Here is a 14,375-nt window from a genome sequence, read left to right on the forward strand (position 1 = left end):
TTCAAAATAGGGAATGTACCACTCTGTAACAGTCTGGGGAGAATGTGCATTGGGAAAAAAGAAAGCGCTGCTCTTAGTGAAATAATTGTATGTGCTCCGGTAGTGAGTGGAGGCCTGGACACTGGTGGTGCTAAAGGGCTTACATACATTTCCTCTAACTGAGGTCTGCTCTGACCTGGCTATGCTTTTAGCTATGAAAGGGAATTGGTCAAATTTACTTAAGTGAACATTATTATAGAGCAGAGTCTAGTTTGTTTTGTTTTAAAGCAAAAAAAAACACCAAAAACCTTTTATTTGGGAATAATTTTAGACCTGTAGGAAAGTAGCAAAAATAGAGTTCCCATAAGCCATTCACCCAGCTTCTCCTACTGTTAACATCTTACATGCTGTAGTATTCACTTTGGTACAGTACTAAGTAAACTACAGACTTTATTCGACTTTATTTCACCAGTTCATCCACTAATACCTTTTACCCAAACTGCAGCTGACTTTTCTACTTACTCTAAGTGAATTAAGTGGGGATGCGTGGGGCACCACCCTTGTACTGGGGAGTCTTTGAAGGTTATCGGATGGTTTTTTACGAGGATGTCTCTCCACCTGGGTTTGTCTGATGATGCCTTGTGACGAGGCTGAGGTTGTGCGTTTGAGGTGGGGATCCCTCATCAGTGCTTCTGGGCCCTTCTCTGCCTGGTGTCAGGGGGAGAGACACTTTGTCCCATTACTGGTGATGCTAATCTTGATGACATGGTTAAGGTGCCATCTGTGGGGTTTCCCCCACTGTAAAGTCACTGCTTCTCCCTTTGTAATTCATGAATATCTTGGAAGAGATAATTTGAGAATATGCGAATATACTGTTTCTCCTTAAATTTTCACCACTAATGGAGTGTCCTCGATGGGCTGGCCTCACAGAAGTTAGAGCAATGGTGTTTGCCTCCTGGGGATTTTTCTGCTTCCCTCATTCCTTCTCCCTATGTCAGCTGGAGTTCTGTAAAGAACAGCTGTCCCTTCTCCCTATTTTTTTTTAATGGATTCGGCCGTTTATTTATATCAGTATGGACTCAGGGATATTCATCTTACTCTCTGAGTTACCCGGCCAGGACTGTTGTTTACTGCGTTGCTCCAGCTGGTCCAGCTGTGGCCGTCAGGAGCTGCATGTTGGCTGTGTCCTCTGACACACCTCATCCTTTCTGCAGCGCTTCCTCCGTGGCAGCACAAGATGGTCCAGGCTCATCTTGTGTTTTCTGTCTCAGCTGTGGAATCAGACACTTCTTCATGGAGCCCTGGCTCCTTTTCATGGTTATTGAATTGATTTTCAACAGAAGAGCCAAGGCAATTCAGCGGGGAGAGAAATGTATTTTTAGCAAATGATGCTGGAAAAACTAGCTATCTATATGCCTAGATATAGGGATAAAAAGGACTTGACTCTTATACCTTACACTATATACCAAAGATAACTTGAAATGTATTATCATAAGACCTAAATGTTAACACTAGAACAATAAAATTTCCAGAAATTTTAATTTAAAAAACTTTTCAACTTTGGAATAGGCAAATATTTTCTAGAAGGACATAGAAAGTGTGAACTATAAAAAGAAAAAAAAATGATAAACTGGAATTCACCAAAATTAAAAAACCGCTGTTCTCAAAAGCCCCCATTAAGGTAATGAAAAGACAGTCTACATGCTGGGAAAAAGGATCTGTGATACACATATCCAAAAAAGGACTTGTAACTGTAAAATAAAAAAGAATCTTAAAATTCAGTAAGACAGAAAACCCAGTTTGAAAAATGAACAGATCTTTGAGCAGACATTTCACCAAAGTAGATACACAAAGTGTCCAGTAAGCACACACAGAGATGCTCAGCATCATTAAAGTAAAAAAAAGACCAACAGTACCAAGAGCTGGCAGAAATGCCCAGCAGCTGGAATTTTCACACGTTGCTCATTGACATGCAAAAGGACATAACACCCTGGAAAACAGTGCGCCTTTTCTTATCAAAGGAAATACACCTTTAACCGTATAAACAAGCAACTCCATAGCATAAGCACACAAAAGAGCTTTGCCCTCTAATGTTCAAAATAGCCAGACACTGGATAGTTAGTTAATCCCACAGTCCTGTCGGACTTGCGATTCCATGGACTGCAGCCTGTCCTGCTCCTCTGTCCATGGAATTTTCCAGGCAAGAATACTGGAGAGGGTTGCCATTTCCTTCTCCAGGCGATCTTCCCAACCCAGGGATCAAACCCAGGTCTCCCACATTGCCGGTAGACGCTTTACCAGCTGAACCACAAGGGAAGGCTGACACTAGAGGCTGCCCCAGTGCAACACTAGAGGCTGCCCCAGTGCTACACCAGTGTAGGGCAGTCCTACTTAAAATAACAAGAAATGAGATAATGAAGCCACAGCATGGGTGATCTCAGGAACACTGTGCTGAGGGACGGGAGCACACTGAACAGTGCAGTCTCTGATTCAGTCCACGCCACCTTCCGGAACAGACAGGCTTCAATCTTCAGTGACAGGAGGGAGATGAGCGTTTCCCCAAGAGGGGGTGTGGGGGTCGTGCCTCCTCCTGTTGGCGCCCCGAGTTTTGTCATCTCAGCCGGCCCGGATGTCACGGGCCATCTTCTTAGCCTCCTTCATCCTGTCCCTCTGTTTTCAGGTGGATCTATCTTAATGACCAGAATCTGTGCATCCCGGCCAGTTCCTCTTTTGTGTACGGAGCCGTCCCCATAGGCGCCAGTATCTACGTCATCGGAGATCTCGATACAGGTCAGCATGTTAAGGGTGATCTCGCGGGAGCCGTTTCCCGGGGTGGGGGCGGTCAGGGGCCCGGGGCCCCCAGGCACGGTATGTCACCTCTGCTTGTTCTCCTGGGGCGCAGGCACCAACTACGACTACGTGCGCGAGTTCAAAAGGAGCACGGGAACCTGGCAGCACACCAAGCCCCTGCTGCCCTCCGACCTGCGCCGCACGGGCTGCGCGGCCCTGCGCATCGCCAACTGCAAGCTGTTCCGCCTGCAGCTGCAGCAGGGCCTCTTCCGCATCCGCGTGCACTCGCCGTGACGCGCGGCCGCGGGACGCGCAGCTGCTGACCTCGCGCCGGCCTCCGTGCGGTAACGCGGGTGGTTTTCTAACGCTTTGAAGCCTGGGCTTCAGCTCTTGTTCCGGAGAAAACGTAAACTGCTGGAAAAAAAAAAACTACCGAGCGGGGGGAATCCGTTTCTCCCGTAGGTGTGTCCCTAGACCAACCGGGGCTAGTCAGTGTCCGAAGAAAAGGGAAGTGGGAATCCTATCGTGTAAAATATGGAAGTTAAAGCCCTAAGGTGCATTTTCCCCGAGGGGATCTCCTATCTGACTGACCGGTGTGTTCAAGTACCTGGCTTTGGTTGGGGGGAAAAAAAAATCCGTATATGCAAATCAACATATCCAAACATACCGGAATTGCTTTTCCACTGCACTTGGAAGGAGATATTATGCCTAACTCTGCCCAACCATTAAGGGTTTGTGCCTAAAAATGTTAGTTTGGACTCAATGCCAGTTAGTCTCCATTTAACTACTAGTTCTCCATCCTAAGAATCTTTTTTGAACTAAATTATGATGAATCAAAAAACTAAGATAAAATTTCTCTTGTATGACATTCTATCTTAGTAATCTAAAGGGTCAGTAAATTAAGGAGTCAGGTGGCAGCCCTCCTGTGACTTTAAAGGAAGTTCTAACTTCTGTGTGATTTCAGATGAAGATGCGGCAAGCTGTCATGTCTGGGGTTGAGAAGGATCTCCTGCAGTGCCATTCTTCCTTTTCAACTAAGCAGAACCATTTTATAAATCTGAGGACATTAGTAAGTAGGAGATTTTATAAAAGAAGGACCTGAGTCGGACAAATAATAATGGTCTGCTATGACCAAAAAAGAAAAAAAAAAAAAAAGGTCCAGAGAAAACATATAGGGATCAAAAACTTACAAAAAAAAAAAAAAAAAAACCTGCCTGAAAGCACACAGTCTTGTTTACTACTGTCTAGGGTTTGAAAATGTCTTAGAATGCGAATCCATGGTAAGAATCAAGCCTTTGTAGCAGAATTTTCTCAATGCCGTTCACTAGTACGAGTTTCTGACAAATTACATAACAAGTAAAGTTTGGCTGGTAGAATAAACTACCTCAACTTAATTTCATTCTGTTCATAGTAGAGCAAATTAATCCTTTCCTCCTCCTCTCTCTCTCCATGTCAACCCACATTGACTCCACTTCCCGTGGGGGGAAAAAGTCTAGTCATTCGTGGCACTTAACCTTGTAAGATACTTTGTTTTCCATTTGAATTATGCCACTTTCATGTGAAACCAGGGACTTCAAAGTGACTTCATCATTTGAAATTTATGCAATATCAGGTTTCTAATCAATATAGAGGTCTTTATTTTAATTGTTTTCTACAGCTTTTTTTCCCCCTCTCTCTTAGTATGTGGCTCTAAGAAGCAGCATTTAGTCTTAGAGATTAACGAACGTATCCTTTGGTTATAAATTTGAGAATAGGAATTTCTTCTGGAAACTTCTGCCTAGAATGTTCGTATGCTTTTCACATGCGTATGAAACATCACTTGCGTTCCTCCACCCAGGGGCAGTAGAAGGGGCACCTGTGGGCAGTTTTTTTCTTCTACTTGTTAGAAGTCAATCCAGTGCTAGAAAAGGTCGCTGTGGGGATTCTGAAGAACGCTGTGTGCACGTTCGCTCTCCATCCTGGCAGAAGACGCGGGTCACAGAGGCACGGGGTTTCCATCTCCTCTATCAGAGGCACGAGGCCACTCACGTAGCAGATCTGACCCCTAAGTCAAAGCCAGCCTCTGTGCTTCGTGCCGTGTACCAGTCAGCTGTTGTCTGCACGCTTTCCCCAGGATGTCTTGGATGTCTTTTAATCAAGGCAAACTACATGGCCACTACAAAGAAAGAAAACTTTCTTTGTACAACTAGATGTTAATTTTATGGGAAATAAACTGCCGAAAGAGTGGGTTTTCTTTGGTAAAATGCCCCGTACAGAACAGAACCTTAGCCTTCAGAAGCCACCACTGAGGTACACTAAGTGGTAACCCATGTCCTGTTAAAGCTGTGACAGTCAGCAATTCTCTTTTCTTTAATTTCTGAAGTTTAAAGTTCTTTCCAGGCTACGCCAGGCCTCTCCAAGGAGACAGTTCATTGTTCAGGAGTGAATGAGTCCCTGTTGCAATATATCAGTGCCTGCATGACTTGGTCAATTCATTTTATAAAAGTTTTATTATTATTTAGTTCGTTGACACTGTAGCTGCAAAAGTTAGGTAATGTTTTCTAAAAGTAAATTTGCCACATAATATGGGATGCAATAACCAACAAAAGCTGCTAAGTGCCAAACTTATTTTATTATATATAAATATAAAAATATCACATTGAAGTTTCGAGATGTATTTAATTTTATTATGTTCCAAAATGAATCATGACTTTCTTGTAAATCACGGTTACATCAGTATTGTGAAGTAAATTTGAACTCATTTCATGCAGGTTTGTGTTTTAACCATCCACTTATGCCTTGAAACATCCTTTCTTGGTAAATTTTTGATATTTCTTTTAACAGAAGGCACTTTTACCAGGTGTATGTTGAAATTAGCGGCTAAAGATCTTAAAATTTTAAATACAATATCTTGGGGGGAAGTGCAATTTATTTTCATTATCCAAGTTGTCTCAGGTTAGAGTAAGTGAATATTGAAAGGATTTCTTCTAGGCTACAGTCTAAAGTAGGTTTGTTTGTTTCTTTGTTTAATACATCCAAACATAGTTGTTGGTTTTTTTTTTCAAAGATTTAAGTGTTTAATTTAAAATGAAGTTTAAAAATTTTTTTTGATAGTGCTTATATCCTGTGAGAGATAAAAGTGTGTATGTGTGTGTGTGAGGGGGAGAGAGAGTGTGTGTGTGTGATGTGATGTGGTATGTCTGTTTATATATGTTTACTTTTGGAATTGTCATTCCAAACTACATATATTATTGTCTCCTGGTGCTTCAGAGAAATTCTTGAGCCTCTGGCCCTTCAGCTTATACTACTGTGTTAAACTCATGTTGAGTGAATATATTGATGTATTTGTAGTTTGTAGTAAGTTTTATGTGCATTTCTTTTTTTTAGCATAGTAAAAACAGTGCTTACCAACTCATAGTTGGTATACTGTAAAAATTTGGCCTAAGAAATTTCTAAATTCATCGTTCCTTTCACTAATCTGTTCTTTGATCGCCGTCAGGAGTTGATAGTTAAGAGTAGGCTTTTTTCAAACTGTGCAGCAACCAAAAAGGAATATTTGGGGGATGTTGGACAGTATACTGTTTGTCTTGAAGTATTGTCTCACCTTGCACTACCACTTTAGTGATGGCACTTTCTTCAGTGACACTTTGGAAGTGCCATTTTGTCCTTTATGAGCGGGGAGTTCCCTGGGCGATGCACCAGAGATACATCCTTTATATTGACGGGGTAAAGACAGGGCTCCTTTGCTGCAGCACTGCAGTTACTCAGGGTAGCAGGTTAGGGTTCTAGAGAAATGTGTTAGCTGCCTTGGTCCATTGGCTTTCTGCCTGGTGCGTTCTTCCTACAGTGTGCCAGACCAGGGATCCCCAAAAATTTTCCAAGGAGCTCTAAAAACACTACAGTATTACCTTCTAGAATGTTGGCTCTCCTGATTCAAGAGGAGGCTGCCTGTGGTCAGATGAAGACATGGAACTGTCCAGGGAAAGAATGAGGTGGCACTTCCACTGCATCAACTTTGAAGGTGCTGGAACCCCCTTACAGAGCACCCAGTGGAAGGGAAGGGAAGGGTGAGGCTGCTTGGATTCAGGGGCTGCCCTTTGTGCTCTGAGAGAAGTGATCCCGCTTGGCACAGAAAAGCCCGCCCTGGGTTTAATCACCAGTGTTGATTGAGCTCCTATTCAGAATTCTGCTTGGGCTTCTGAGGAGCATCACAGGGAGGCAGGTGAAATACGGACCTCCCTCTAGACTGTAAACTCCTCGTGGGAGGGACCCTGCCTTAGTGTTCTGCTAATCCCAGTGCTTGGCACACAGTAGGTAGTCATTTATTATGACCAATGAATATAGTGTCCTTGCGATCCAAGTGACATTCTTCACAGGATTGAAAGTGACTTGCTTTTAAGTGAGATTTTTAAATGAGAAGCTTTGTATACAGATGGGCCGGCCTCCTAACATAGAGCCGGAAACCTAGAGAATAAAAAAAGCAAAGTGCCTGACCTGTATTATGCACAGCTCTGTGGTCTGTTTGTGCCATGGGATTTTTGAGACCCTATCCTCAGAATTTAATAATGTCTATCACATTTAATTTTTTTTTTCACTGTTTTTTATTTGGGGCTCAGAATCTTCCCAGAACATACTCTTTGACCCTGACTTGCCTGTGATAGGTGCACTGCTCTCTGGTGGACAGAAAGCATCCCGTAGATACACCTTCATTCCCCACTTCAGATGTGAATGGAAACCAAATTTGGGATCCAGTCTTTGGACTATCATTTCACTGTTCAGCCCATTAGAATATCACTTAATATTATAGGCAGGCAAGTATTTTAATCATATAAGAATCACTTAGAGTGTAACTTAAACTCCCAAATATATCCTTTACAAGTTACACAAATATAAACTAAAAGATCTTTGGTTTTCTTTGTCAGTTAGCTGTGGGAAATTTAAGAATTTACTGAAGTCGTAGGAGCCGAGGTAATAAGGATTTGCGTTTGAGAGAGAAGCTGTTTTTACTTTGAAAAGCTGAAGCTTCACTTACCCTTCGCTTTCTTACCACATTTAAGGGAAAAGATACTGTGTCTTAGAATGTTGAGGAAAGCATTTTTCTAGTTTTCTAGCAATCCGTGAAGTATTCTTTGGGGCTGGTTCAGAAATGATAGAAGTTTACGCTACGCGGGTGAGGAGTGTGGCGCACTTGCTGACGTCTGAGGAGAATGTGAGCTCAGGTGAGCTGCCCTGCTGTTGCCAGTGAGATTGAGCTGGTGGCTTCATCTATTCTTTTTTTTGGTGGGGGGCAGGGCACACCACCTAGTAAAACTTCTAAATTTTTTGTCTTTTTTCAGAGGTAATTCTATTGTTTTAATTTTAAACATGTCTCAACTTTGTCACATTGTAATATGTGACATGTGAGAACCTCACATGTAACCATATCTCCTCTGGTCTGATTCATACCCTTTAGGAAAATTAGTTCTTGCTCAGTTCTACATTTGAAGTTCTCTAAGTGGAAGGACTTTTAAACTCCTTCCCTTTCTTATGAAATTAAATATCTAATTTGTTGTTGAGTCACTAAGTCTTGTCCGACTCTTTGCAACCCCATGGACTGCAACACGTCAGGCTTTCCTGTCTTTTACTGTCTCTCAGAGTTTGCTCAAATTCATGTCCATTGAGTTGGTGATGCTGTTTAACCATCTATCTCATTCTCTTGCCCCCTTCTCCTCCTGCCCTCAGTCTTCTTACCCAGCATCAGGGTCTTTTCCAATGAGTCGGCTCTTTGCATCAGGTGGCCAAAGTATTGGAACTTCAGCATCAGTCCTTCCAATGAATATTCAGGGTTGATTTCCTTTAGGATTGACTGGTTTGATCATCCTTCCAGTCCAAGGGACTCTCAAGAGTCTTCTCCAACACCACAGTTCAAAAGCATCAATTCTTCAGTGCTCAGTTTTCTTTATAGTCCAACTCTCACATCCATACATGACTGCTGGAAAAACCATAGCCTTGACTGTATGGACCTTTGTCAGCAAAGTTATGTCTTCACTTTTTAATACACTGTCTAGGTTTGCCATAGCTTTCCTTCCAAGGAAAAAGTATCTTTTAATTTCTAATAACATTGCTTAATTAGCTAGTGAGACATATCCATTGCCTTTTCTTTTTCCTATTGAGATAAAAAATAATCTAAATTGCTACTCAACTGAAATTTGGGCTGATTTTGATATTGGTGTCCCCAAGGCCCAACAGAATTGTTGCAAATTCTTAAATCACTGTGATTTGAATTAGAGAGGATGCAAGGGATGAAAGCCCTCAGAGTCTGGGTACACACTGCATAAGATAAAGTGGGGAAGACTTAGCTACTTCTGTGACCCAAGTAAATGGCCACTTCAAATAATTCAGACCCCAAGTGGCTATAGGTTCATCTTTCTGGTTGGTGAATTATATTTATTATAACTTCATTTTTAGCATCTCAGTAGAAGTTTTTAAGGACTTTATTTGTATTCCTCTCACTCATCAGTTACAAGGTGTACCTTAGAACCTTGAAGTACACTTTTTCAGGTTACACAGAGGAACTTGGTTCAAAGATGACTGTACAAATAGTTTGCTTCATCACGTTTCCTGTTTAATTGGATGAGAATCACACATGCACTTATTCCCTTGTTCTTCGTGTTTATAGGAAAAACTGTTCTCAGCTGCCTCATTATGTAGTGCTGTGCTTGATCCCCTGCCAATTGAGAAGAATTCAACACATTCTGTCCTTTAACAAAAGCCTGGAAGCAAGCAGTAAGCGGCCTTGAGGAATACAATTCTCTAAGGCGTAGTTTCCATTTTACTTTTAATCAGGAGGAACAATAATTCTCCTAGAGCTGCTGCATAGTGATTACTTGAAACTCGACTTGAACTTTAAAGAATCTTTACAAGGCTGTATTTTCGTAGCGTAGAAAAGTAGTATGTTTAAACACCACTGCTATGTAAAATAGTAGGCTTCATTGCCATGGTCATTCACAGCAGATAGGAAAACATGTCTGTAATTTGACCCAATGTTTGGGATTCAGATGCTTGGGGTTAACTGTTCTTCATATTCGATAAGGTGCTAGTGGGAGCAGTTTAAGGATCTAATAGGTGTATTTTCATGAGTTTGTTTCCCAAGAATCTTACCTTTGCTGAAAGTATAGGGCTCATGAAGTTCCTCTGTTCTGATAACCTGGGGTTTTACAGTGAAACTCTCAAAGTGTGGAGTTGAGTTGAGCAAACAACACAGAACTGCATTATACTTAAAATCACAAGTGATCAGATTTGTCTGGTGTGTCAGTGGAATGTCCCCAACTTCCTCCTGGACAGGGTACACCTGGGCGCTGTCCTCCCCAGCAGCTCTCAGGTCCTTCAGTTTTTGTAAACAGACCTTCCCTTCCGGGGGTGATTTCTTATTAGGAGTTACTTAGGACCCCTGATGGCCAAAAAGAGTTATGCCCATTCCTAAAAACCTGGCATACTAGGAATAACTTACATACCAGGTAAAATCTAAAACCTTCACTGTCCCTGTGCATTAATAAGATTTAATGGTTAGGCTTGTGCTTTTCATACTAAAGGGCTCGCTCCCCTCATCAGGATTCTGGCAAAGTTCTCAGGTGGATCTAGCCGTGGGCCGTGCCCACTTTTTGGTTTCCAAGAGAGCCGGGGTTCACCCCCGGAAAGCCCCAGGCTTCCTTGGTCGTAATGATTTTGAGGAAATTGTAAACATTCTCTGTACTGGCCAGGCGAACCCAGTGGTTGTGAGCATGCGTGGGCGTTGGGGGCCCGGTGCATGCTGGGTGTAAAGATGGCTCCCACTGCCGCGTGCCCCTCGAAGCCCACCACCCCAGAAGCAAAGGATGGGTGTTCACCTGCCCGGGTTCCTGTGGAGAGCCAGCGGAGTGAGGAAGGTGAGAGCTAGGCGCCTCGAGCACAAATTGGGGGTGATTGGGACCTCGGCTGCAGTTGCCGCCCGTCTCAGCCACAGTCTTCGCCCCTTGCTCAGTATCCTGGCCTCAGAGCTTTCTTCATGCTCGCATCTGCCGCCACATGATGCACAAGCAAATACACGTTCCCTTTAACAAGATGCATATTTTTTGGATCCGTGATACCACTCTCCCGCTTCTCTGAAACCTGGAATTCAGGGTAATTCTAGACAGTGGAAACACCCCAAGATATGTGTTTAGGATATTTAGAGTGGTTACAAATATCCTTTGTTTCAGGGTTTGCCTGATGAAGTACTCTGCTGCTGCTGCTAAGTCGCTTCAGTCGTGTCCGACTCTGCGACCCCATAGACGGCAGCCCACCAGGCTCCCCAGCCCCTGGGATTCTCCAGGCAAGAACACTGGAGTGGGTTGCCATTTCCTTCTCCAATGCATGAAAGTGAAAAGTGAAAGTGAAGTCGCTCAGTCGTGTCCGACCCTTAGAGACCCATGAACTGCAGCCTACCAGGCTCCTCCGTCCATGGGATTTTCCAGGCAAGAGTACTGGAGTGGGGTGCCATTGCCTTCTCCATGAAGTATTCTAATAATATTTAAAAGTTTCTGGAACTTGAATTTTTCTTTTTTTCCCTAAAATATAAAAGGTAGTAGTCAATGCTAGTCAAATAAATGATATTTTCTATGTTTCAGTTTGAGATCACTAGACCTAAACTACTTCTCTGAACTTGGATGTTGTGTGGAACCTAAAGACAAACTTTGTGGTGGTGTGTAGAACTTCTTTACCTTCAACTAAAAAAGGGTTATTTAACAAAGTAATATCAAAAAAAAAAAAAAAAACCAAAACAAAGTAATATCAAAAGTGAGCTACTTAATCCTTTTATAAAGTCACTTCCTTTCCAGTTCAGATTATGGACTTCTGGATTTAGTGGTACGTGACTTATCCAGCTTGTTTTGATTTCAATAAGACATTTTATAAAGTCATTCTTGATATTTTTGTGATTGAGAAAAGGAAGTAGAAATAGGTTTAAAGGAGCTGAGAAATAGGTGCTATTGATGAGAATGGGCCCTTGTGTCCACACGGATGGGAATAATCGAGCAGTGTGTATTCTTAATGTTTTCTTTAATAACGTATAAAAATACAGATGACAGAAGCATTGCGTGTTAGGTGCTTATTTTACAGTCTAATAACATGGCTAAATATAGTCTTATGTCCAGATTCACAGAAGACAGTTCCCAGTTGAAAGGGAAAGAAACAAACTGTGGGATGGGGTGGGAATCATTGATAATTTGAACGTACGCCAGCTGTTTAAAGTAGGGCCCTTGTCTGTGTGTAGGGGCTGGTAGTCGGACGAGGAAGTCTGTTTTGTCCATCCGCTGCACTGATGGGCCCTGGGAACCAGCATCCAGGAGGATGACAGCCAGGCTGGCGGGCGCTCTGGAAGCTCTGACAAGAAGCTCTGGAGGCCCCAGGCTCTGGCCTTGCTGGGCTTTAGAAGAAGCAGGTGTGCGTGTCCCAGACCACTGCCTCCTGGCTCAGGCCAGGAAGCAGAAACTATAGAGGTAGAATGTTTCTGTCACTCGTAGAACTTTCTAGAGTTGCCTCATGATAAACGGGGTGCCTCCTGTGGTTTTGAGCGCTCGGCTCTGAGGATCACCCCAAAGCTGCCCTCTGCAGCTGTGTCTCGTGAGTATGATGGAGTCAGCCAGGGGGGTCTTGGATGGTGTGCAGATACTGTCGCAGGCTCCAGAGCTTGGAGGTTCTGTGAACAGTTTAGTTTAAAAAAAAAAAAAAAAAGGAGGGGGAATGTTTGTGCTTCAGCTTTCACGTTGCTTTGGGGGAGAAGGCCTCTGTTCCTCTCGTGTGCTGCTCCCATCCTCCCTGCCCGCCACCTGCTCACCACCTCCTGACTGTGGCCGCTGGCCCGAGGCACAGTCAGCATGAGCAGAACCTTCATAAACAGACAAATCTCTAGAGACTTCCCTAAAACCGTAATTGTCAACTAGACAGCGATTCTTGCTCTTTCTGTATTTTTCGTTGTCAATCTCTCAGTATCTCTGCAGAGTTAAGAAAGCTAATAAGTCAAAATCGTATTCTCTTAAGCAGGGCTTAGGTGACCTATGGCCTGGGATGCCATCGAGGGGACCGTGCAGTGGGAAGAGTTGGGTTGGCCGACCTCTTCCAGCACCTTCTGACTCCAGGAATGGGTCCACTCACTAGTGGGTCACTTTGTCATCCCTTGGGAAGCGCCTCCAGAGGACCTGCCTCCTCCCAGGCTCTGTCTGTCCCTCTTCCATGAAAGCCATGCAGCGGGGGCTCCACTCCCTCTGTGTCCTTCCCGATGCCACCTGCCCCAAAGCGCAGGAACAGAGCAGAGGCTGGGCCAGGCACCCAAGCCCAGGTCATTGGGAGGGTGCTGTCCATGTTGTTCTCCAGATCTGTGTCTTCTGCCCATGCCCTTGGTCATCTTCACTCACTAATAATCCTTGGTTTGACCCAGTGTTGATTTATCTCCTGTGCACCATTGTGCCCACATGGGCTGCGGGCAGGATCTCCGAGGACGCAGGCCCTTCCCACAACTTCTTCCTGGGCAGTCGAAGAACTTTAATCAAGGTAGAAGGAGGTTATTTTGGTCATGTTCTCAAGTATACCCTTAGTCATGTACTTTTGCAATCGCATCTCCACCCTGCCCTCTATTCTCATCCCATAGCCTTTCCCAGCCTGATTTTTTTAGCTGCTTGATTTAAGTATCCAAGAAAAGGGTGGGGGGTGGGGGCGGGGCACATGGTGGTACTGAAGCGGGGTGGTGGGGGCGGGGGGCGGGGGTGGACTCTTCTGGTTCCCCAGACCATTAGTCTAACAATATGTGTTGAAAAGGCATTCTTCTGGGAGCTCCTGACCTGGCCTTTGTGACCAGCACTTTCTGCAGCCAGAGTGGTCACCCAGGCTGGGCAGCTCCCAGGGTCTGCACCATTCTGCTCCTCCCACGTGGCAGCCGGGAGGGTGGGGTGCAGGGAGCAGAGCCTCACGTCCCCCCACCATGCTGCCCCAGGCGTGGCCAAGTGTGTCTCAGCGGCTCCTTAAGCAACTAGACGAGAACAGCCTCCCTGGGGCCCGGGTTGTCCCCGCCTTCAACGCCTGCCCTGCAGGTTCTCGGCTCCTCCTGGAGCCCGGGGAAGGGGTCCCCGTGCCACAAGTTCTACCTCAGCACCCAGCCACCTGGCACCGTGCAGGGTCCACCTCTTCCTTTTCTCTTATTTAGCTCTGCTTAGAAACACACTGCACTCCAAATGGTGAATAGGATTGGAAATTAGAATTACTCGTTTACAATAAGAAAGAGACCCATCTCTTCATATTGTTGGTTTTTTTTTTTTAAAAGGAATTTTTGCTTCAGAAGAAACCGCAGAACATAAATGTATTCTTAACCTAGGCATATGCTCATTGAATTTGACTATGCTTTGTAAAAAAAAATTATGTAGTAACGTGGGGCAAAAGGGTGTCATCAGCTTAAAAACAAACCTTCAGTGTCGGTGGGTTTAGCATTGTTTTTTTGTAGGGGACTTCAGAAGTCAAGTGCTACATGAAAACAGAGATCAGCCACGTTCCATGGGGTAGATGATTTTATGGTGGGAAATGTCTCAAGTGGCCTTCAGTTGAAAAAAGCACAGGCTGTCCTAGCAGCACTCAGTTTAAAA

At 44.1% G+C, this 14,375-nt stretch overlaps 1 protein-coding gene across 3 annotated transcripts in view; it reads left to right on the forward strand.

Annotated features, from left to right (window-relative positions):
- GAN (gigaxonin) overlaps positions 1–11,525 on the forward strand; it is a 54,508-nt gene extending 42,983 nt beyond the window's left edge. For 2 of the 3 annotated variants that reach the window (XM_061386842.1, XM_061386843.1), the window contains 2 exons: positions 2,660–2,769; positions 2,882–11,525. In XM_061386842.1, the coding sequence (XP_061242826.1) occupies positions 2,660–2,769; positions 2,882–3,063 (292 nt within the window). In that variant the 3' untranslated portion in view covers positions 3,064–11,525. The remainder of the gene's footprint in view (positions 1–2,659; positions 2,770–2,881) is intronic. The other variant, XR_009730703.1, reaches the window with a different exon arrangement.
- Positions 11,526–14,375: the final 2,850 nt, after the last annotated feature.

Source organism: Bos javanicus, chromosome 18 (genome assembly GCF_032452875.1).
Source record: "Bos javanicus breed banteng chromosome 18, ARS-OSU_banteng_1.0, whole genome shotgun sequence".
In the NCBI taxonomy this organism is placed as follows: Eukaryota; Metazoa; Chordata; class Mammalia; order Artiodactyla; family Bovidae; genus Bos; species Bos javanicus.